Below are 21,145 nucleotides of genomic sequence, written 5' to 3' on the forward strand. Positions count from 1 at the left end.
AGTTATTATTATTACCATCAGGAGGATAGAATAGTGTGATCCTGCGAGCAAACTGGGAGTCAAACTGTCTGGATTTGTTTCCCGAGTCAGCTTCTCTCCAGCTTTGTGACCTTGTGTAAGTCACCTAACCTGAATCTCACTTTCTTCAGCCATAAAATAAAAACAGCACTTGCATCATTAGATAGTAATGTCAATAGATAGTAAATGTCTTCTGCTGTTGTTTCCATAAAGGGGTATTTCCATTAACAGAAACAACCCAAAAGCAAAGTGTGGCTGTGTGAAGAGGCTAGGCCATGTTAACAGAAATTTCGTGTTGAAAGCAAGAGAGATTCCGACTGTTCTCTATAGTGTTACTTCTGGACTCTCGCCGTCAATTCCAATTATCACATTTTGAAGGCAACGCTAACCTAAACGGGAGAGTATTTGCTTTCATGTTATTATAGCACCTATTCGCAAACCTCCTTGATAGTACGCAGCACTTTTGTGATTGCTTCTTGTCGTCTCCCCATCTCCTCTCTCCCCAAAACGATGCACTTTTTCAAGAGAACGACTCTTTCAAACTGTCCTACGACTCAGCAGCATCTGCCCTATAGTAGAGGCTCAATGAACGTTCCCTGAATAAATGAATGAACAAAAGAGGGTATGAGTTTCCTACTCAGTGCTTATTCCTGTGCAACATTCAGACCAAGAGTTAAGCATCATGTGGAAACTAACTGCATCTTTCTACCCCCCCCCAAAAAAAAACCTTTACTTGAGAAAATAGGTCCAAGACTAGAACTAGCTGCCGGGTATGACAGCGAGTCCTCGTCACCGACAATGTCCAATGACGGTCTGAACGCCCAGCTATCAGGGCACTAGATGAAAACACGGACCAGAGGGCAGCCAAACAAGGTTCTTTCTAACGGCAAAGAGTCTGAACGACACGGTCAGTCTTGAGCCTCCCTAACGCAGCTTCCCCGGGACACCAGGAAAGGTCTCCCCCCAACCCCCCATCAACGATGCCCTCATCTCGGTAATTACAGCTCCATAAACACGTGAAGGTTCCGCTGACCCCTGTGAGGGAGGGTGGTGCGTGGGTGAGGGGGCAGCGTAGGCGAGTCCTGCATTTCACAGACGAATTACTGAGGCCCAGAAAAGGAGGGAGAAGGGGGAAAGGGGAAGAAAGGCGGCAGCCACCATCCAGTCGGCAGCGCACAGGTCTGGGCTCCAGGCACCGAAAACACAGCAGCTCTAAGGGGCGCCCCCCTCACACACACACACACACACACACACACACACACCCGCTTTGGACACTGGGGTCAGACCAACAGCGAATGAACGCGAATCCAGAGGCAGCCCCGGCCGGGCCCCTCCTGGAAACAGATTTCAAAAAGGGATCCTAACTGCGCTGTTGCCCTCAGCGAACAGCCCTGGCCCAAGTCCCCACTCCCAGCAAGACCCCCTCACGACTCTACCTTCTGTAACGCACCCGGCGCCAGACCCGCGCCCGCCCTCAGACCCGACCCCGCCCCAGCCCTCAGACCCGGACGCCCTCAGCCCGGACATGCTTCGCCGGGACGTCCAGCTCCCACAGCATCTTCCCGCCCCACAGCACAAGACCCGGTAAGCTCACCAGCCGGCCTGAGCCCGCGGAAACTCGGCGTCGGCACCACCGGAAGTCAGCCAACGGCAGCGACTTACGTGCGCGACCCCGAGTCGCGGTGCGCGGCGTCAGGTCGCCAAGGAGCATGCGCAGACCACTAAGCGCCATCCTCTGTAAGGGCGGAATGAAGCCGAAAGACTAGCGCGTCAGTTGCTGGCAAAAAAAATTTAAAGGCAACGCTTCGCTTTCTCGGTCCATGGAGCTATCCTACTCAAAACAAAACTGGGGTTTGAGATTCAGTGGTTTCGTTACACAACTAATCCTCTCGCGGCGCGACACCTGGAATACGGGACCAAGGAAGTGGAGAATTCATAAAATTTCAGAAAGAGGAATCCCTGGGTTACAAGCAGTGCAGTTTCCTGAATAAAGCTGTCATGGACTCAATCCATAGTAATCATTCATATCTGTATAATACTCTGCATTTTACAAAATGCTTTCACTTACATTATCATAGGTGATTTGATCTCCACAATAAACCCAATGGGACAATGGATATTATTAAACCTTCCAATTTACACAAGACAAACTTCTAGCTCAGGTGGGAAGGTGATTTCACACAGCTATACACAGCTAGCTATCCAGGGGAATCAGGTATCCTAACTAGCTTCTCATGCACCGTTCTGGTACCTGGGAATGTGCCTGGGGCATAGTTGATGTTCAATAATTCAACACCTGTGTTTTGAACGAATAAATGACTCCTAGAACCGCGTTCTTTCCACTCTTCTAGGACAGAATGCCAAAGCTGGAAAAATACAGTCAACTCTCTCATTTTACAGATGAACCACCAACAGATATTTATCCATTTAAAAATCTGTTTGACCCCATCCTGTCTGTAAACAGAATCCGACAGGATGAAAAGTATCCACAGTCAAAATGAAGAGTGATTTGATGGAATCATGGACAACCCACGAGTTGTCTGACTCTACCTGCATCACCCTAATTCTCCCAAATGCCAAGGAAGTCTCTGGAAGCCTGGAGTTTCATTTGAGTCCTGCTTTTGAACCTACAGAATACAGATCTGTTGGTTTCCTCTTCCCTCCGCCCCGTCACCCCCCCTTTCTTCTCCCCTCCCTCCTAAGCAGCCCTAAGCTCCTGCAACTTTTGGAAGAGACGTATCCAACACTGATTAACTTTGGCACTCTTCCTTACTCTTTTTATAAAAACAGCTTGAATGTACACACCACAAAATCCATCCGCTTTATTTATACAATTAAATTATTACAAGTAAATTTTTAGAGTTGTGTGTCCACCACAAGGTTTGGTCTTTAATTAGAGTTTCTTAAGTTTAAGAAAGCTTCCTATAACCTTTAGTGGTCTCAGAAATACATAACAGTAATGGCAATGGATACTGAAATGCAAGCAGTATTGAATTTTGTTATTCCAAAAGCCTAGGCACCCAGAACATTCTGCTGCTATATTAAGCCCAGGGAATTGTAATCACAGGATCTATAGAACCTCATATGATAATGTACCTACACTTCTTACTCAGGCCTCAGGGTTTTCTCCTTATAGACCCACAGCCCGTCAGTGGGCGGAGTCTCATTCTTAGGCAATCTCGGCGATGGGAGGGGTCCCCTCCCCGGGATCTTCCGGAAAGGGGCGGGCCTTGCCTTCCGGAACTTTTCGGACAGAGGCGGAGTCTCCCGCCGAGGGCCGTTCGGAAGAAGGCGGGGCCTACCTCGCATCAGGACCAGTCTGCCTGCACCTGCATCCTTAGCTCAGAGCATCCCTGGAGCATCTTAAGAGGAGACCGCAGCTGGCAACCAGGGACCAGACCGTCGCAGGAGGCGTCTGCCTGATACCTTCCCCCTCCCCTGACCTAGCAGTCTACAGCGGCGGCTTCCATACTGACCGGGGGTTCCCAGAGTTTGTCTGACCGCTGCAAAAGCATTTTTATAGCGATAGCCTGTGATTACGACATGGCTGAGATCACCAATATCCGACCTAGCTTTGGTAAGTACAGCCCTGGAGCATCTTAAGAGGTAAACTAAGCCTGGGGTAGTCGACACCGTTGCAAAGCCAGGAGAGCCCAGCAGCTGGACAGGGAATGGAGCCCAGACCAGGGCCTTCAAGAGCCATCCCCGTTAGAATCGGGCCTGTGTTGGTGAGTAGCGGGCAGTGGACAGCGCCTGAACTTGAGCTGTGGGCTGCAGGGCTGGGAAGGCCAGAGCCACACGGAGGGTGGGAGGTGCAGGATGCGAAAACCTTGCGTGGTGCACCATCGGCATTGCTGGAGGTGAAAAACAGCGAGCTTCGGGAAGACGTGAACCCCTCCCTCTGGGGAAGGAGAGGTGGGGTAGGCCGAGCCCTCCCCCTTGGGGCACGCAGGGCGGTGCCCCTTCCTCCCCCTCCTACCCCTCAGGCTGCGGGGGAGGGAGGTGGCAAGGGGGATGGGGCACCAAGATGGCAGCTTGGAGACTGGGGGTTGTGTGGCTAGCAGCCAGGGGAGGCGGCGGCCTCTGGGGAGAGAGGTGCGGGGGTGGGGAGCAGAAAGGAAGCCACTCCTTAAGCCGGTCAGCCGGATGCAACGTGAGCACTGCAAGTTGTATTCTGCACCGTAATGGTGGGTCCGTCCGATGCCTCCAAATGGCGCTTGGTGCTGCTGGGCTGGGGGATGACGTGATGTCTATTCCTGGGCCTCCTGGCAGCGCCTAGGCGCTTCCTCCCGGGCCTTTGTTCCCTGTTTCCCTGGGCTGGCTTGCTGGCTTTTCAAAAAGGGGGACTCACCCGCGCTGGCGCTGGCAGGGGCCCGATCCAGGCCCGAGGGGGAGGGGCGAGAGAGGCCGAGCCCGGGGGAGGCCGCTTTGTGTACCAGAGAAAGCATTACGTCATCTCGGCGCCGCTGGTCCCCGACCCAGCCCGATGGGCTCCAAGATCAGTTACATTCCCTGGAGCAGAGTGGAGTGGAAAATAGGGGAGACGACGGGAAAGAAAAGCTCGAGAAGCAAGTTTTTCCCCCTTTGGAGATTCCCCCAAAATAGGCTAGGGCAACAAACTTCCTGTGGTGTGCTCTCCTGGTGCAAAAATGAAAAAGAATTACCCAGCTTCTCCGTCAGGTCGCCCCCAGTTTGGGTGGTAGAAGCCAGTCTGAGTGCTGTCAACCTGGGGTTCGTTCCTTCATACCCCTAAGAGATCCTAACCCTCAGACAATCTGGAAGGTTAGGGTGGGGCCGCAGTCCCACCAGGAAATGGCTTTTCTCACTCCCCAGTAAGGGGTCCTTGGAAATAAGCAGAACTCTGTGCAGAACTCCCTCAATATCCAGAGACTACAGGAGAGGACATGGGGTCAGGGAGAGTCTGCAGACAACAGATCACACCTCTAAGTGCTTGTCCCACGGACTCCCAAGGCTAAATCTTTATGGTGTTTCTTTCTTCCCCTTCACCTTTGCATCTTCCCTCCTTCAGTCCCAAATTTCCAAAACATGTCCCTTTTGCAGTCGGACTGCACTCCATGATTTTCTTTCTGCACTTTCCTTTTCTTCTTAGGCCTTCTTGCCAACGTATTTCTTCTCTAATTGCAGTCCCAAGTTCCTTGGAAAGTGAATGGTGTGGAGTTTAATGTAATGATTTACTGTAGAGGGAAAAGAGAAAAGAAATTATATCGGCCTTTCACATACTACATTTCATTAGATCCTTACAAATAGCCTCTGGTGTTGGTATTATATCTATTTGCCAGATGAGGAAACTGAGGCTCAGGGAGATACAATAAAGTCAAAGAAACTGGTGAGGTCATGGTAGGATTTAAACCAATATCCAGTTGATGGCAAAGATCATTCTCATTTCACTGTATCACACCGGCCTCCTTGACAGGGAAAGGCTGTTTTAATAAAGGGAGTGTCAATAACAGGTCAGATCAGAAGCTGACCGAGTTGGGCATAGCCCCGATGGGTCGTGCAGGTCTTTTGACCTGTACAGAGGATCTCCCACATAGAGAACTGCCACTTCTGACTTTTTCAAGTGTCCCAGAGTACTTCATTTCAAACGCCATAGCTCTTGGGAGATACACCAAGCCAACACTCCCATTTTCCATGACCTTGGAGGACAAAAGGAACAAGCAGCCCGGGTCACTGCAATTTACAACTACTTTGAAACACACTTCAGCCATTAGGTCCAAGTTCTTTTTCCCACCGAGCTTTTGACGAAAGCAAGACAAAGAGTTCTGATGATTTTTCTACTTCACTGCCTTGAGTGTGGGGGAGAGAAGCAGGGCTTACGGAACGATCAAATACAGAAGAAAGTGGGGCAAAGGTGGGAAACAAGGTGGGGGAGGTCTCCGAGGTGATCACCTCGGGCAGATGGATCTGTCTGTTTCTCTTCTTTTCCTTCTCTGACCAATGAAAGGTGAGAATCCTTCATGTTCTCTCTTACCCACCCCGCCTCCATCTTCTAACAGTAAAACTTGAGGCCTGGGAAGCAGCAGTGGGTTCCCTCAAGATCACAGAGTAGATTTATGGTAGAGCCAAAAGGGTCACACAGGTATCTCCCAACGAGGGCCTTTGGATCTCCCTTTCAAATAAGTCTCGAAAATATACCTGTCTTGGTAGTTCCCTGTTTTCCTCTTCGCATGGAGATAATCAATGTTCAGTTTCATGAATCAGTAGCAAACAATTTTCAGGAAAGCTCCTGATTGATGAATAGCCATTTTTGCAGCTTGTGCCCATTCTGATTGACAACTGAAACCTATCAATTGTTCAAACAAATATTTCCTGAGCCCGTATCAGATGCAGGAGACTCGGGGATTCAGTGATGAACAGGGTGTTATTTCTCTTACTCTCCAGGCTGAACGCCCCATTTTGTGAACCCTCTCCCTCATAATTCATTCCACCTAATACTCTGAGAATAACCACTATTATTATTCAGCACGGCATGGACAATTGCAGTGACCCATGCTCCTTGTTCCTTTTGTCCTCCAATGCCATGGATAATTGATTTATTTGTTAATAGCTTTACTCTTTATCTAGATTATTTTAAAATGTAAGCCCTTCTTTTTTTCATAGAACCATGAAATGTCTGAAGTAGAATAAACATCAGACATTTAGTGCAGTCCTCATGGAAGAAATCCCTTTTAGAATATGCCTGACCAGGGGGAATCCAACCTCTGTTTGAAAGTTTTCAGTTGGAGATGGATCTAGACTAATCAGCTTCAGTGAATGTAAGGGGGAAATAACCCCAAACCTAATTATCTAACTCAGGGGTCCAACTTGAGTGGGAAAAGGTAGACAAGAGAAAGGAAAGGGAAGGAATCTGTCTCTTTTTAGTAATTCATTCATTCAACAAATATGTATTAAGTGCCTACTATGTGTTTTTAGTGCTGGGGATACAGAAATGAACAAAAGAGACAAAACCTGTCCATGAAACTTACCTTCTAGTGAAGATAGACAATAAATGGCAAAATTATACGAGTGTGTGTGTGTGTGTCTATATGTATTCTCGTGTTTGTGTGTGTGTCAGAGAGAAGACGTGGAGAAAATTAAGCAGGGCTACGAAGTGTGGCTCTCGGGGGTGGAGAAGGTTGCACTTTTAAATAGGTGGTCAGGGAGGGTCTTACTAAGAAGGTAACATTTAAGGAAAGATCTGACATTTTCCACCGTCTGTTTTTTCTATTTAAAGTTTTTCTATTTTAAATACCTGGGAGCTGAAATTTGGAAAATATTTTAAAAGCACTTAGACCCAGAGTTCTTCTTTTTACTACCCACCCACTCTACACCCCCCCCCCCTTGAGCATCCTACTAAAACCATCCAAGGTCAAGCCCACATCCTTCCACCCCGTATGTCAGTCAGTCAGTTAACACAGGCCCACTGTTGACAAACCCTGTACTGGATGCTGTGGAGTGTCCTTCTGAAGCCAGACAGCTTGTGCCCTCGTGTAACAGTTGAGGTGAAGGGGTTCCCATGTAAAAGGTGACCTTGTAACACTTACAGGGCAGCTTCAAGTCTATATGAGCTAAGCAAGTCCGTACATACTGAGGAAAAGCCAAAAAGAACAGGAAGGCAGGTAGGGCACGTCAGGAAGGCTTTCTGGGGAAGGTAACTTCCATCCAGGTAACGGTTCCATCCAGGTAACTTCCACCCAGGTTTGGTGGAAAGGGAGAGCCATGCATTGATTGAAGAGGGTGGGAGAGGGCAGCTTGAAGATGGGGGAGAAGTTCAAAGCCCCGATGAGCCCATTTGGCTTGGGAGAGTAGGTTGCTGACGAGCAGAGGAGCTCAGGCCAGGGCTTGAGGTCCACCTGCCTTGACGCTTCTCTGGTCTCCACCTTCAGATGTGTCACCCGTGGTGGCCGGCCTCATCGGGGCCTCCGTGCTGGTGGTGTGTGTCTCGGTGACCGTCTTTGTCTGGACGTGCTGCCATCAGCAGGCGGAGAAGAAGCACAAGAACCCCCCATACAAGTTTATCCATATGCTCAAGGGCATCAGCATCTACCCAGAGACCCTCAGCAACAAGAATAAAATCATCAAAGTGCGGAGAGACAAAGATGGCCCTGGGCGGGGAGGTGGACGAGGGAACCTGCTGGTGGACGCTGCCGAGGCCGGCCTGCTGGGCCGGGACAAGGGTCCCCGAGGGCCCAGCTCTGGAGCTTGTATGGACCAGCTACCCATCAAAGTGGACTATGGGGAAGAACTAAGGAGCCCGATGGCCAGCCTGACCCCTGGGGAGAGCAAAACTACTTCTCCATCCTCTCCAGAGGAGGACGTCATGCTAGGATCCCTCACCTTCTCGGTGGACTATAACTTCCCCAAAAAAGCCCTGGTGGTGACAATCCAGGAGGCCCACGGGCTGCCGGTGATGGATGACCAGACCCAGGGCTCTGACCCCTACATCAAAATGACCATCCTTCCCGACAAGCGGCACCGCGTGAAGACCAGAGTGTTGCGCAAGACCCTGGACCCAGTGTTTGACGAGACCTTCACCTTCTACGGCGTCCCGTACAGCCAGCTGCAGGATCTGCTGCTGCACTTCCTCGTCCTCAGCTTTGACCGCTTCTCGCGGGACGACGTCATCGGGGAGGTCATGGTGCCCTTGGCCGGGGTGGACCCCAGCACAGGCAAGGTCCAGCTGACCAGGGACATCATCAAAAGGAACATCCAGGTGAGGAGGAAGCGTGAGGTGGGGCGGGATGGTGGGTGGGGGCCACGAGATCTCAGGACGCATGGCAGGGAAGGGGATGGAATGGGTGGCAAAGAGGGGCTGTAGGAGGAAGCCCTCAGCCGTGGCCTGGCGGTGGTCTCCTCTAAGGAGCGCCTTCCTGGGGAGACGATGGGCAGGTGGCTCCTGAGATGCACTTAGTGGTGGGCACCCTGATGCTGTGCCCAGCTCCCGGGGAGCAGACTGGACCCCCAGTCATATCAAGGATATAGGGGCTCATTTCTTCTCCAAAACATGTCGTCCTCCAGCGAACTTATTTCTCACAGCTGAAAAATGGTGAAAAGAGTTCAGTGATTTTCCCCTCGGCTTCCCTTTCCAAGCCAAAGCTCCGGGTGTCATTCGCGTCACGTACTATACCTACGTCTTTGAATAACCATTTTATAAACGCTTTTTAATGCATCGCTTCACCTTCAAGCCTGTTCCCCAGGCCTGAAGCTTTGCCACAGACGCCAGGCCCCATTCCTCCCCGTTGGCATTAGAGGGGGCCTGAGAGCCCTCCCTCTGCCCTCCTCCCACGGCGCCAGCGCTGGGTCTTACGTTGTAACTTCAGGGGTGTAAGAAATGTACCCCCGTCCTCCACTAGTTCCTCTCCCACAAACGGGGAGGCAGTGTCCTTCTGTGCTGACGTGCTAGGGCCTCAGAGCTGGACTGCCTGGCTTCACGTCCCTGCTCACCCCCTTTCCAGCTGTGTGACATGGGTGAGGGACACTGCTAGGCTTGTTTCCCCATGTGTAATGGAGCTGTTAAGACTGCCTTCCCGACAGGGTTAGGAGGCTCAAATGACATAATACCCCGGGGCATATTATTGCCCTGGAGGGGCTTTTACTATAGTGGGAGAGAAAGACAGACAGTCTTGGCAGTTACCGTGCTGCGAGTGTGGTAGGAGCTTTGAAAGAAGGTGTAGACGTTTGGAACTCTCAGTTTCATTCTCTTTTCAGGAGAAAACATAAGTGGTTAATTGCAAGGGCTTGGAAGTCAGACCGAGTTTGAATCCACATGCCACCAGTCAGGTGACCTCGGGCAAGTGGCTTAGCTTCTGTCTCAGTTTCTTAAAGGAGTTAAGGAAGCTGATGGATTTACATCATCCCCTAGCACATAGGAAACCTTCCGTCAACTGTAACTACTGTTATTATTATTTCTATTTTTAATAACGTTTGACCCCTGGGAGATATGTGTCCTTTGAAGATGTCTGTATTTTGTTTTGACAAAGTAAAAGAAGATGGGGAGAACTGCATCAGTGGAGAAGCACATAGAAGGTTCAGGAAGGATGTCAGGGTCACTAGAAACAGCTGCCCATCTCCCAGGAAGGGCCCCGGCTGTAGGTGCCGTGCTCGCTCATCTCTTAATGCCTTTGCTGCCTGCAAGCCCACACTGGACTCAGTGGGGAGGCAAGAGCTAGGGATTGGACTAAAGAAGCTTCCAGACCAGCAGAGGGAAAGCGCCCAGTGCGCTCGCAGGTACAAGGTCTGTCCGCTGAAGAAGGCACCACACAGACACACCGAGATGGGGCAGGGGCCAGGGGCAATTCCCCCTGGAGGTGTGTTCTCACTTTCTCAGCGTTTCCAGAGGCGCCTGGCCCACTGCGGCCAGCTCCGCCCTCAGCACTGCTGCTGTCACATGGCTCTCAGCTCACCTCCCGGGGCCAAGGAAGCCCAGACATTCTGAAGAATATTAGAGGCGTTTGGTCAGGACATAAACACAGGCCCAACGCGGGGTCTAATAGACATCCTAGAGTCTTAACACAGCAGGGGTTCTCATAGCCTGGGGGGCAGAGGCCACGGGGCAGGGCAGGGCCACAAACCGCAGCCCCTGCTTTGTTGAACCCCCTCTGTCCGCTCTCCTCTCCCACCATCTCTTTTCCACAGGTTTCTGCCAGCCGCTCCTCCCCCCGCCCCCCCATTTCTAGGTTCCTCTTGGCAGTGGCTCCAGTGTTCCCCTCCCTGCCTTCATCCAGCTCTTCTCGCAGGGAGACCCTTTTCCAACACAGCCTTCCCTGTAGCCGCAACCTTGGTAAAGCTGCCAACTAGCCAGACTCCTCCCGAGTCTGATGCCCTCGCAGCCCAAGGCTGAGACGGAAGGATGGCTCTGTGCCAAGCTGCAGCTGGGAAGAGACGGCAAGGGAAGGGACTGATTTGGGCTGCGTACAAAAGAGCCTCGAATCCAGGACATGGCGTAGGGAGCACAGACAATGGCATTTGCTAAGCTGCCAGGGGCTCTTGGCAAGAGGCACATTTCTTTCCACTTTATTAACTCCCTTCGGGAGGGATAAGCCAGGGCTGGGCAACACCCCCGCTGGAAGAGGCCCCAGACAGGACACCGGAGCCTGTGCGGCCCCACTCCAGAGCCTTGCAGCCGCCCAGGCTTCCCCAGCCAGCGTCTTGGGCAGGGCCATGTCCCATCGGAGCCATGACTGTCATCTCCCCGTCACTCGTCCCTGTGATTCCCTAGCATGACAGCCTCCAAACATCTCCTGAGTCCTCCCTGCTTGGCCGAGAGTCCGCCCTTTCTGGATCTCCCCTTAGCTCATCAGTTAGAGCTGTTCCGGACTATTCCACACTCTGTGTCAGGCATCCCCTTATCATATGGGGCCAGATTATCTTCCTCCGAAGATTCCTGGGTGGCCACTGGTGAGACCTGCATTTCTCTAAGGAAGCCGCCCACTCCTCACTGCATTTCCTGGCCTGTAGCAGACAACACACGCTTGTCCTTTCCACTGGACAGGCCATTCCAGGTGAAGAAGCACAGGATTGGCCATCACTTCTGACTCTAACCAGTTCACTGCCTTCCTCCCGGCAAGCAATTATTATCTGTGGGCTCAGCCTCCCTCTAGGCTGGAGCGTGAAGCCTCCTGGGATGGCTTGTGAGAGCACTCTCAGCTCTTAGGAATATCCAAAAAGATGCAAGAAGCATTCAATCTTAACCCTTGATTACGAGTGCAAGAAGATCACAGCATAAACTCTTATCGAGATGCCCCAAATCTCCGAGCTGGACTTTGGGATTAGATTTTTTTTTTTTTCAATGGCAGCTTTTTTCCAAATATTTCCTTCAGATAGAAATTAAAGTGACTTTACATTCCCATAATAAATCCCCCACCAGGAGAAGGCAGGCGATACAGAGAGGGCTGGGGGATAAAGAAGAGACGGGGGGAAAGAAGTGATTTACAAAGTAGGTAATAAAGTGTTGCTCCACTTCTCCTAATTTCTGCAGGTCATTGTTTTCCAAACCTTTTCCTGTCTCTCCACTGCCAGATCTGGTGCTGCTGACCTGGGATGATGGTCATGGGAACGAGAGGATTCTTAAAATCTCAGATTTACGAGGGACCTTAGAGGTCATCCATTCTAGCCAAAGGGACTGAAAAGGGAGAAAGAAAAAGGAATGTCAAGTTTCCAGGAACAATAAAGAAGGTTGCTATGCATGAGTATTGGGGCGGATACAGGGGGGATGTGCTTGAACATTAAGGCTTTTGTTTCTTTTGTTTTCCCATGATTGTGATTTATGTGGATGGAGGTGGCCCTTAGCTGGACTTCCAGCCCCAATAACGGTTTATTGAGGATGTGTGCGTCCACCTAGTGCAAAAACTCTGGCCAGAAAATCACTCTGGAAGGGGCTCTGCTCATTAGAGGAAACCGAGAAATAGACTGCTCCCTCGCCAAGTGTTGCCTTCCTCTGAATGTCTCTAGGACCCCCGCTCCTTGCTCCTGGTCTGTTTTCCACTGAGGGAGGAGGATCCCGCCCTCTGAGCGCCAGGCCTCCCTGCTCTGTCAGGCATGGCTAACACCCTTGTCCCCTTCCTCCGCCTTTTGCTTCCCGGCCCCTCAGCAGGGCCTTTGCCTCACTAAGCAAGGGGCTGGGAAACAGAGCTCGCTCCCAGCCCGTGACAAAGAGCCATTGACAGTGATGCTTGGAGTGGGATTGGGTGGAACGAGAAGTGGGGGAGGTGAGGGGACGGACGTGAGACTCTGGTCTTCACTGCAGAATGGAATAGCATTCAGGTGGTGGTGTGGCTGCGGATGTGGGCATCACAGAGCGGCAGGCACTCTGCCCAGGGAAAATACCAAAGGCGAAGGGGGATCCGGTGGAGAACAGTTACCTGAGGAGCGATTTTAGGGGAGAAAAGTATTAAAAGGAGTCATCCGCGTCCTCTGAGTAGGGAAGGTGCGTGGGGGCTTAGAGGAGGAAGATTTGGCTGTAATGGATGATGTAGGAAACAGAGTTTTAGATAAATAATCGGGAAACCTAAAGCCTAGTCCTGCAGTCAATGTTATTTTTACAAGTTAAACCCTTCGTTTTTACGTCAAATCTTTTTGCCCCACCTATCCTCCTTCTGTATATAAAGTTAGAACCATAGCTACAGATTGCGTATTGAACACTTAGATACCAGTATTCAAGGGTGGCCTCAGACATAGACATCAGATCCAGTTAACATTTCATTATTTATGGAAATGAAGGGGAGCAGTGGCCCAAATAATCCATAGGTTCTTTCTCGCCCCGCGCTGTGTGCTGGGATTTTCTGTGACATGGAATTGTCCCCTCTGTGCACTGCCCCATGTGGCCGCCACCAGCCATATAAGGTTGTAGAGCCCTTGAAGTAGAGCTACTGTGACTGAAGAACTAAACTTTCGATTTTCTTTCATTTTCACAAATTAAAATTTAAATAGATGTGTGGAGCTAGTGGGTCCTGTATTGGATAGCTCAGTTCTGAATGTCTGGAAGGCATCTGATTTGCTTTGTCACAAGCAACACTTTCCTGCTGCCATTTGGCCGTGGCTCCTCCCAGAAGTGAGTCTACAGTCTCTGTGGTCTGATTCCCGTGGAAAGGAAGCCACCCCGCAGGGTCCTGGTTGGCACGGGCAAGCAGCCTGTCACTGTAAACTGGCTGAAGGTTCTTCCCATGGACCCAGTCAGGCACTGACAACATATATGTCCTGGGGAAGGGAAACCTGTGGAGCTTCACTCTGGCGTTGAAGAAAAGCCATGAAAATCTTTTTTTTAAATCTATTCTCTTTTGTACTTCAACTTCAAAAGCTAGAGGCTAAGTTTAAATTTTCTTCAGTCATGTTCTGTGCCTTACAAGAGACATTTCCACATGCTCCTGGTGTGAAATGGAACCTCGAGAAGTGTGTTAAGCCATGTGAAATATTATCAGAGTTCTTCCCTTGAGAGGACTTGAGGTTGATAAAGCATAGACTCAGGGTTTTTTCCCCCCTGTTTTTCACTAATGAGCTCGTTAAATTATTTACTACTGCACCAGACACACCTGAGCAGGTAGAACACGAGACTGCGAGCTTCTTGAGGAGAGGGTTCCTGATTGTCTAGCTTTGCATAGCTGCTGGCAGAGTGCCTGGCCCTTAGTAAGTGCATACAGGATAAGTCATTTTGGAGGGTATGTAAGGCTGGTGGTGAGAAGAGTCTATTTTTGCTCAATCTAAGAATTCCTGACGTAAGTGACATTTCGTTGAAGCTATAAAGACTATAAGGAATCAGATTTGATAGTCGGGGAATGAAGTTGTCCTAAATTTAACTTATTATATCCCCTACTTCCTGTTGTTTTCCTTATCCCAGCCCCAGCCCCACTTCCTAAGCTAGAAACTTGAGAAATAGCCCTGCATCTCTTCCCTCTCCCTCACACGGCCATCCAAGTAGCCACCAAACCTAGAAAACCCTGACGACTCTTCCTGAGACACAGCTCCCCTCCGTCCATCTCCTCTGCTCTAGCCCCGGTTCCAGGCCTCCCCGTAGCTGCCTGAGCCTTGCAGCAGCCCCTCCACTGAGCTTTCTGACTTTGACCTTTGTCCACTGCAGTTCACTCTCCAGCTTTCACGACAATCATATTATTACTAAGATGGTAACAACCACGACGGTCACTTTGTCACTCGTGTGCTGACAGACCTCCTCTGGACTGGGCTGACTCTGCTGCTTGTTCCAGTGTCCCCACGGCCCTTCAGCCTCCCCTCGCCCCCCCCCGCTCCCCCCACCGCAGGTTCCGGGCACATCCCTCTGGCCAGGCACCCCAATACCAGGCACACGGCCCCTCCCCCTCGCCCTTCCCTGAACACCACGTACCCCTTCAGGACCCAGTGCCTTTGTCCCGGCCATCCCCACCACTCCGCCGGCCATGACCGCCCCCCCTGCCTGTTGTCTCACGGTCCCTCACTCACCCTTCATAAACTCATCCCAGACGTCAGCTGGCAGAGCCTGCCCAGGGCCTCCCGGCAGCACTTAGACAGGCTTGTTCCTTTTCGGCCTAGTTCACGTTTGCTCACATCTCTGTCTCTTCTACCCTCGGGAGTCCTGTCAGCGCTGGCTGCCCCACCCCGGGCATGGAGTAAGTATCCAAATGTTTAAAATGTTCTCGGAGGACTAGAGGTTTTTCATGCTCAAAATAGGGCCTCGATGAAACTTAGAGACGGGAGACAAAGACGTGGGCGGAGGGCGGGAGCCAGCCGGGCTGAGGAAGACGTGAAGTGCGCACGATACAGGGTGGCTGGTCACCCTGGGAAATGGAGGGACAGGCTCCAGAAAGTTCAGGGACTCGCCCACGGCCAGGTGATGCGAACGTGGCAAGGTTGACTCAGACCCACATTTCCAACCTCCCACGGGACAGTCTTCAAAGCGTTTTTATCACAAGAACCAAGTGAGAGAATAAGAGAGAATGTACTCGTCGGGCGGACCATGGCATTTTACACAGGTTAACTTCCCGAATCTTCTTCCTAAGCCCGTGCGTTGCATAGTTTTTATCTCCATTTTATAGATGAGAAACCAAAGTACAGCGTTGTCAGGGACTTGTGCTGGGTCATACAGGTGACAAGTGGCAGCAGGACGTGAATCCAGACCAGGCTGGGCTGTCTGTCCATGCAAATGGTTTCATGTAGTGTCACCACCCGCATTAGCACACCTCCCTCCCTGTTCAGTGCGACGGTAACAGCTTTACACGACGGGCACCTGCTGAGCTGAGCGGCCTTCTCCCCACGCTCCCTCTCGGGGCTGCTCTTCCCTGCCCTCCGCCCGGGCCTGCGCCTGCTGGGTTCTCACCTGTTGCTTCTTCTCCACAGAAGTGCATTAGCAGAGGGGAGCTCCAGGTGTCTCTGTCCTATCAGCCCGTGGCCCAGAGAATGACAGTGGTGGTCCTCAAAGCCAGACACTTGCCGAAGATGGATATCACCGGCCTCTCAGGTAGCAGCTATTTACTCCAACCTATTTCTAACCTTCGGAACAGACCCTGCCTCCTGCCCGTGACCCAGACACGCCCCCACGTTTCAGGCCCCTCCCGCCTTTCACGCTGCACCTGTCCGTCTCTCTGCCCCTCTTCCTGACGAATATCTAGGTTATAGACTTTCTTAGCCAGGGAGGTGCTTTGGGTGAGCAAATGGGGTCGTTACCTTCGGCGAGGTACCCTAAATGGCATCCTGCCTGGTGCCGGGCCCTCCCTGCTCCAGGTGAGACGTCTCAAAAGGGCTGCAGGCAATTGTTAGTCTCTGTGTCCTTGAAAGCGCTTCCCGGTGGCATGGGGTTTCTTCAAACCTGACTCGAGGAGGTTATTCTCTTCTCTTGGTTCCCCGGGGCCCTCGTCCAGGCGGGCGGACTGAAACCCAGCCAGCGTGCATGTTTGTGCCATCACCCAAAACCACGTGGGGGTGGCCACCAAAGAGACAGACAGGATCCCCCCCTTCCAACACTAGACCACATCTCCTAAGAGAGGACCGTGTCATAGGCCTGTCTCCCTTTTTCTTATCTCTTTGGGGGACCCAGATCCTTATGTCAAGGTGAACGTCTACTACGGCAGAAAGCGCATCGCCAAGAAGAAAACCCATGTCAAGAAGTGCACTTTGAACCCCGTCTTCAATGAGTCTTTCATCTATGACATCCCCACTGACCTCCTGCCCGACATCAGCATTGAGTTTCTCGTCATCGACTTTGATCGCACCACCAAGAACGAGGTGGTGGGGAGGCTGATCCTGGGGGCGCACAGCGGCACCGCCAGTGGTGCCGAACACTGGAGAGAGGTCTGCGAAAGCCCCCGCAAACCTGTGGCCAAGTGGCACAGTCTGAGCGAGTACTGATCCTGTGCCCCTCACCGCTCCCCCCGGGGCCGGGCTGGGCAGGGACGTGGCGGGGAGAGGGGTGACAGAGAGAAGTGGACTCGAGACCTCATTTTAGTTGTAGAAGAAAATTTCGTACAAAACAAAACCCCACAAAGAACATCCCACATGACCACAGCTGCAGATCAGTTCTTAGCGATGATGATTTTTCTCCTTTGCAAGGCACTAGAAATTCTTTTTTTTTTTTTAATGGGGGAAAAAAAAGAGAGGGAAAGACCTCTACAAGTCTATATATAACAATGTAACCTTATACTTGCATGTCTAATACAAACTGAAGAAAGTAGCCTAACTGCCAATATCAAGTTACAGATTTTAACCCATGAAAATTGTGTTTTGTGCCGACTTGTATTTGCTGATGACCTGAAATTGGCCTCTTTTTATTGGGCTTCTCTGGAGTTACTCTCACTCCTCACCTCTGCAAAAGAGTATTTTGCTCTTGTAAGACCTCACGTGTACATCATCACCACCTCCTCTCCCTATTACCTCTTACTTCTCCACTCTTGGAGCTCAAGGTCCACAGGTCCGTTAGCCAGGCAAGAAACAAAGGTGGGATGGATTAGACAGCATGTGTGGGAGAAAGGGTTTCTGAAAAATGGGGTGTTTTCGCCATCGGAGCTCCTGCTATGAAGGGGTAGACGGCAGTCTGTGGTTAGATTGTGATAAAGCGCATGGGCCCATCCGACTTAGGAGGTAGAGCTGGGTTCACAAAACAAGATGACTTCTCCAAAAAGAGCTTTGGAGACTTCCAACTCAGCGGTAGGACAGTTCCAACAAACAGCCCCGCTGATCCCAAACGCTCTTTGCAGGTATGAGGACGAAGAGAGAAGTGAGATGACTGTGACCCCCACCCCTCCCTTTGCATCTCTGTATGGAGGGCGACAGCCATTCCTTGGTCGATGGGTTAGAAATCATCAGAGGTTTGAAAGATTAACTTGGCCTTTGTTTTTCCAGAAATGCGACTCTTGAGAAGCTTTAGTGTCTTCTCAGGTAGCTTAGATGTGATCAGTTTTGCTTCAGAAGGCAACGGGCCTTCCTTCAAAGATTCTTCTCCTTAAAATTTTCAGTAATGGCTCTTAAAAATAACAGTGTGACGCCACGAGTCATTCATGGTGACTTGGATTCTTTCAGGATGTCCTTTCCCTCAAAACAAAGTGCTTGGTTCTCGGAACTTCCGGGCCTCACAACAAGGTGGAGGGAAGGGGGAACCACAGGGTTCTATGCTCGTCCTGGAGACATCGCACACCCTGCGGGGATGAGACGTCAGCCTCCTTACCCCTCGTCCAGCCATGGATCTAAGGCTGACGCTTCAGGTGGCAGAGACTTAAGTCACTGACGATAAGGAAACTTGGGTAGGCAGGAGATATTTTTGCCAGCCCGGAGAGGAACTCAGATAAGCAGCACCTTGAAGCAAGGCCTGAGAGATTAGCTGAGGTGGAAGATCCACTCCCATGCCCGAACCCCACTTTCTAACTTGCTTCTGAAACGGGGGTTGAAAATCTGGGTCTCCGTGGCGGGAGTGGGTGTTGCCTGGATGTGCCCTTAGCTTTTGTGGATTTGAAATCAATCTGCACCAACCTCACCCCTGCCCCAGCCCCCAATCCTTTCGTTGTGTTTCGAAGCCTGGATTCTTGACAGTGCAGAGTGGTATGAGCGGGCACGAAGCCCAAGCTCTGTCCTTGTCCCTGTCAGCCCCCACCCCCCACAATCCGACTCTGTCTCTCACCATCCGTTGGGTTCCCACCACCAGTACTCTGTGGAATGTAAATACTGTATCATATGTAGAAGAAATTAATTTTCCTTTTCTAAAAATGCATTTTGAGAGGGTTTACTGTACATCTGACAGGAGCACTCTGAAGCCCCATTAGGAAAGAATTTCAACGGTTCCTCTTCATCGCCTTAATGTCTAAAGATCAGAAATCGCTGAGCAACTGCTTTCGCTTCCTTCCCAGAGACAATGCTAAAGCAACAGGTGGAGCCAGCCCGGTGGTGGTCGCCCCGCTGTGTGTGCCTCTGAGCTCCTCCTGGCGGAAGTCTGGGAATAGCCGCAGCCCGCTCCTCTGCCCCCCACCTCCTTGTAGCTTTATTCCTGGCATTCTTTGGGTCTACTGCGCACTGGGTGGTGACAGGGGAGGAACCAGTAGTTCTGGAGCCTGACAGCTGCCTCGGTGTCTTTCCCAGAAAAAGGCCAAGAGGCAGACAGTACAGGGTCCCTCCCTCCTACCTCAGGCCTGACCCATCGTGCCCTTGACCTTGCTGCCCCAAAGTTTCTTAGCTGACCTTGACTTTCACATTCATCCCTCCCAGACCTAGCTGGTAACGGTGGAGGAGGAATGCCCCCTCCTAAGAGTCAGTAGAAAGACAAGAGACTCACGTCCTAGCTTTTGCACAAGGCACTCCTGGTCAGGAAGGGTTAGGGAATGGTCACTTCTGATTTTCCAAAAGTCAGTCCTTCTGTCCTGTCTTGTTTCCTTTGGGAAGACAAGAGTTTTTCTTAATAACAGAAGTCCCTTTATGAGTTATTTCTTCTTTCGGTTCTCCGTGGAGCACGGCCAAGACACACATGTTTATGTGCTCTAGGTGTGAAAACAGAACTGGTTTGGGGGACAGGGGCGCCTGCTCAGGAGAGGGGACAGTGCAAGTCCGTCTTGGAAGGCTTTTCTTATGGCCATGATAGTGACACATCCCTCACTCTGCTCCTTCTCCAGTGTGGTCGTCTTTCTTTACCTTGTGTCTTCTCTTGTGAAAAGGAAACTCAAAAATAAAATAAACATGTCAAATTAAAGAAGAAAAACCTGAAAAAGCTAACATGAATTGTGTGAACTCGCGTAACGCTGTATCGCTAACCTACGATATGTAATGCTATCCTGTATGTTGAATTTGTAAACGCACCACACAACTGCAAAATAAAAGCCGACTGACATTAAAGACAGAGTGACGTCAGCGTGGTTCTCTTGGAAGCTGGATGGCTGTGAAATTAACACTTGGACTCCAAGGGGACGTTCTAGGGCGTTTTCTCCAAGTGTGGGCCTGCAACCACCTGGTTCAGAATCGTCCGCGGGGAGCACTTGTTAAAACAATGCAGATTCCAGGCTCCCGTCCTAAAGCCCCTCACTGGGTAGGCGACTTGGTTTGCTGCTTGTTCTAGTCCTTTTTCTAGTCTATTTTCCTCTCAAAACGTCATTCGTAAGATCCTAACCACCAGACGGAGAGATGATGTTTTTTAGCACCCCAGTAATTGGACATATTTATTCCAAGAAGCAAGGCTGAGACCGGCTGATTCTGCTCTCACACATCAGCCAACAACTACGTGTTAAGTGTCCGCCAGGTGCCACATACTGTGGGTACAATACAGGGGACAAGCATTCGTCGCATAATCACTAATAAATGTGTCATTACCAACCAAGAAATGCTCTGAAAGAAAAGGCACAGCGCTGAATCCCGCGGTCTGGGGCCAAGGCATGGGGTGACGTGAGCACTGCCCACTGATCCTTGTGGATTTCCCTGGCTGCCTGAAGGCCTGGAACGGTGCCCTCTCCACGTTTTCTGTTCTGGGTAAACGATCCCCCCAGAGTGTGTGCTAGAGATGGAGAGAAAGGAAGTGGGAGGAAAAGTCCCTGCTTTTTTTTTTTTTAAGTTTCAGTGAAGGAACTAAAAAACATTTTTAAATGACAAAACTAATATAAGAAGCGTATCATAGGACAATTAGAAAAAAATCGTCAAGATTCCAAAACCTTAACAAACGTTTTGTCTCCCAGTCTTATTTCCTGTGCATTTTCTCCTGATCCGTCACTCAGGATCATGGCAGAAAACATGCAAAATACAGCACATGTTCGTAGAAACAGGAAAAGTCCAGCTACAGACAGAGATGACTCATTTGGGCACAGCTCCTTCCAATTTGTTTTAACTAGCTTAGGATTGCAATCATGGCACGCATGGAGCTTTATAGATTCCTTTTTTCTAGGTGACAGTCTTGACAAGTAACATGATGGTATAACAAAATGACAGTAAGAGAATCTCGGCATTCGGGATGCTTTTGGCTACAATTAACAGGAAACCAAATTTGAATTGGCTTAAACACGATGACAGTGCATTGGTTCACCCAACTACAAGTCAAAGGTGGGCAGGCTTTGGAGCTGACTCCAGCAGAAGGTCACTGAAACTATCAGGGACCCAGGTTTTTTCTGTGGGCCCATCTGATGTTCAGTATTAGCGTTATCCCAAGGCTTTCCTGATGTTTCTAGAACCCCTTCCACGGCTC

At 50.6% G+C, this 21,145-nt stretch overlaps 2 protein-coding genes across 6 annotated transcripts in view; one reads left to right on the top strand and one right to left on the bottom strand.

Annotated features, from left to right (window-relative positions):
- GON4L (gon-4 like) overlaps positions 1 to 4,428 on the bottom strand; it is a 46,663-nt gene extending 42,235 nt beyond the window's left edge. For 2 of the 4 annotated variants that reach the window (XM_019711100.3, XM_088799643.1), the window contains exons 1-2: positions 4,370 to 4,426; positions 1,613 to 1,753 (exon numbers count right to left, since the gene is read on the bottom strand). The gene's annotated coding sequence lies outside the window, so the exon portion shown is untranslated. Of the gene's footprint in view, positions 1 to 1,612; positions 1,754 to 4,369 lie in introns of all 4 variants that reach the window. The other 2 variants (XM_074318860.2, XM_019711102.3) reach the window with 2 other exon arrangements.
- SYT11 (synaptotagmin 11) lies at positions 3,287 to 19,816 on the top strand. Of its 2 annotated transcripts, none has more exons than XM_019711111.3 (4): positions 3,287 to 3,595; positions 7,905 to 8,731; positions 15,841 to 15,961; positions 16,538 to 19,816. In XM_019711111.3, the coding sequence occupies exons 1-4, from the start codon at positions 3,562 to 3,564 to the stop codon at positions 16,846 to 16,848; spliced, it is 1,293 nt and encodes a 430-aa protein (XP_019566670.3). In that variant the 5' UTR covers positions 3,287 to 3,561; the 3' UTR covers positions 16,849 to 19,816. The 2 variants fall into 2 exon arrangements, with proteins under 2 accessions (XP_019566670.3, XP_019566669.3); XM_019711110.3 differs by having other exon boundaries at positions 3,290 to 3,595; positions 15,841 to 15,964.
- The last annotated feature ends 1,329 nt before the right edge of the window (positions 19,817 to 21,145 follow it).

This window comes from Rhinolophus sinicus, chromosome 7 (genome assembly GCF_057876585.1).
Source record: "Rhinolophus sinicus isolate RSI-liver-muscle chromosome 7, RSI-T2T, whole genome shotgun sequence".
NCBI classification, from domain to species: Eukaryota; Metazoa; Chordata; class Mammalia; order Chiroptera; family Rhinolophidae; genus Rhinolophus; species Rhinolophus sinicus.

Excerpts from the sequence above, each read along its gene's own strand:
- SYT11 (XM_019711110.3), top strand. The coding sequence starts at position 3,562 with ATGGCTGAGATCACCAATATCCGACCTAGCTTTG. Across the intron at positions 3,596-7,904 it reads CAATATCCGACCTAGCTTTG|ATGTGTCACCCGTGGTGGCC; the intron begins GTAAGTACAGCC and ends CTCCACCTTCAG. Across the intron at positions 8,732-15,840 it reads TCATCAAAAGGAACATCCAG|AAGTGCATTAGCAGAGGGGA; the intron begins GTGAGGAGGAAG and ends TCTTCTCCACAG.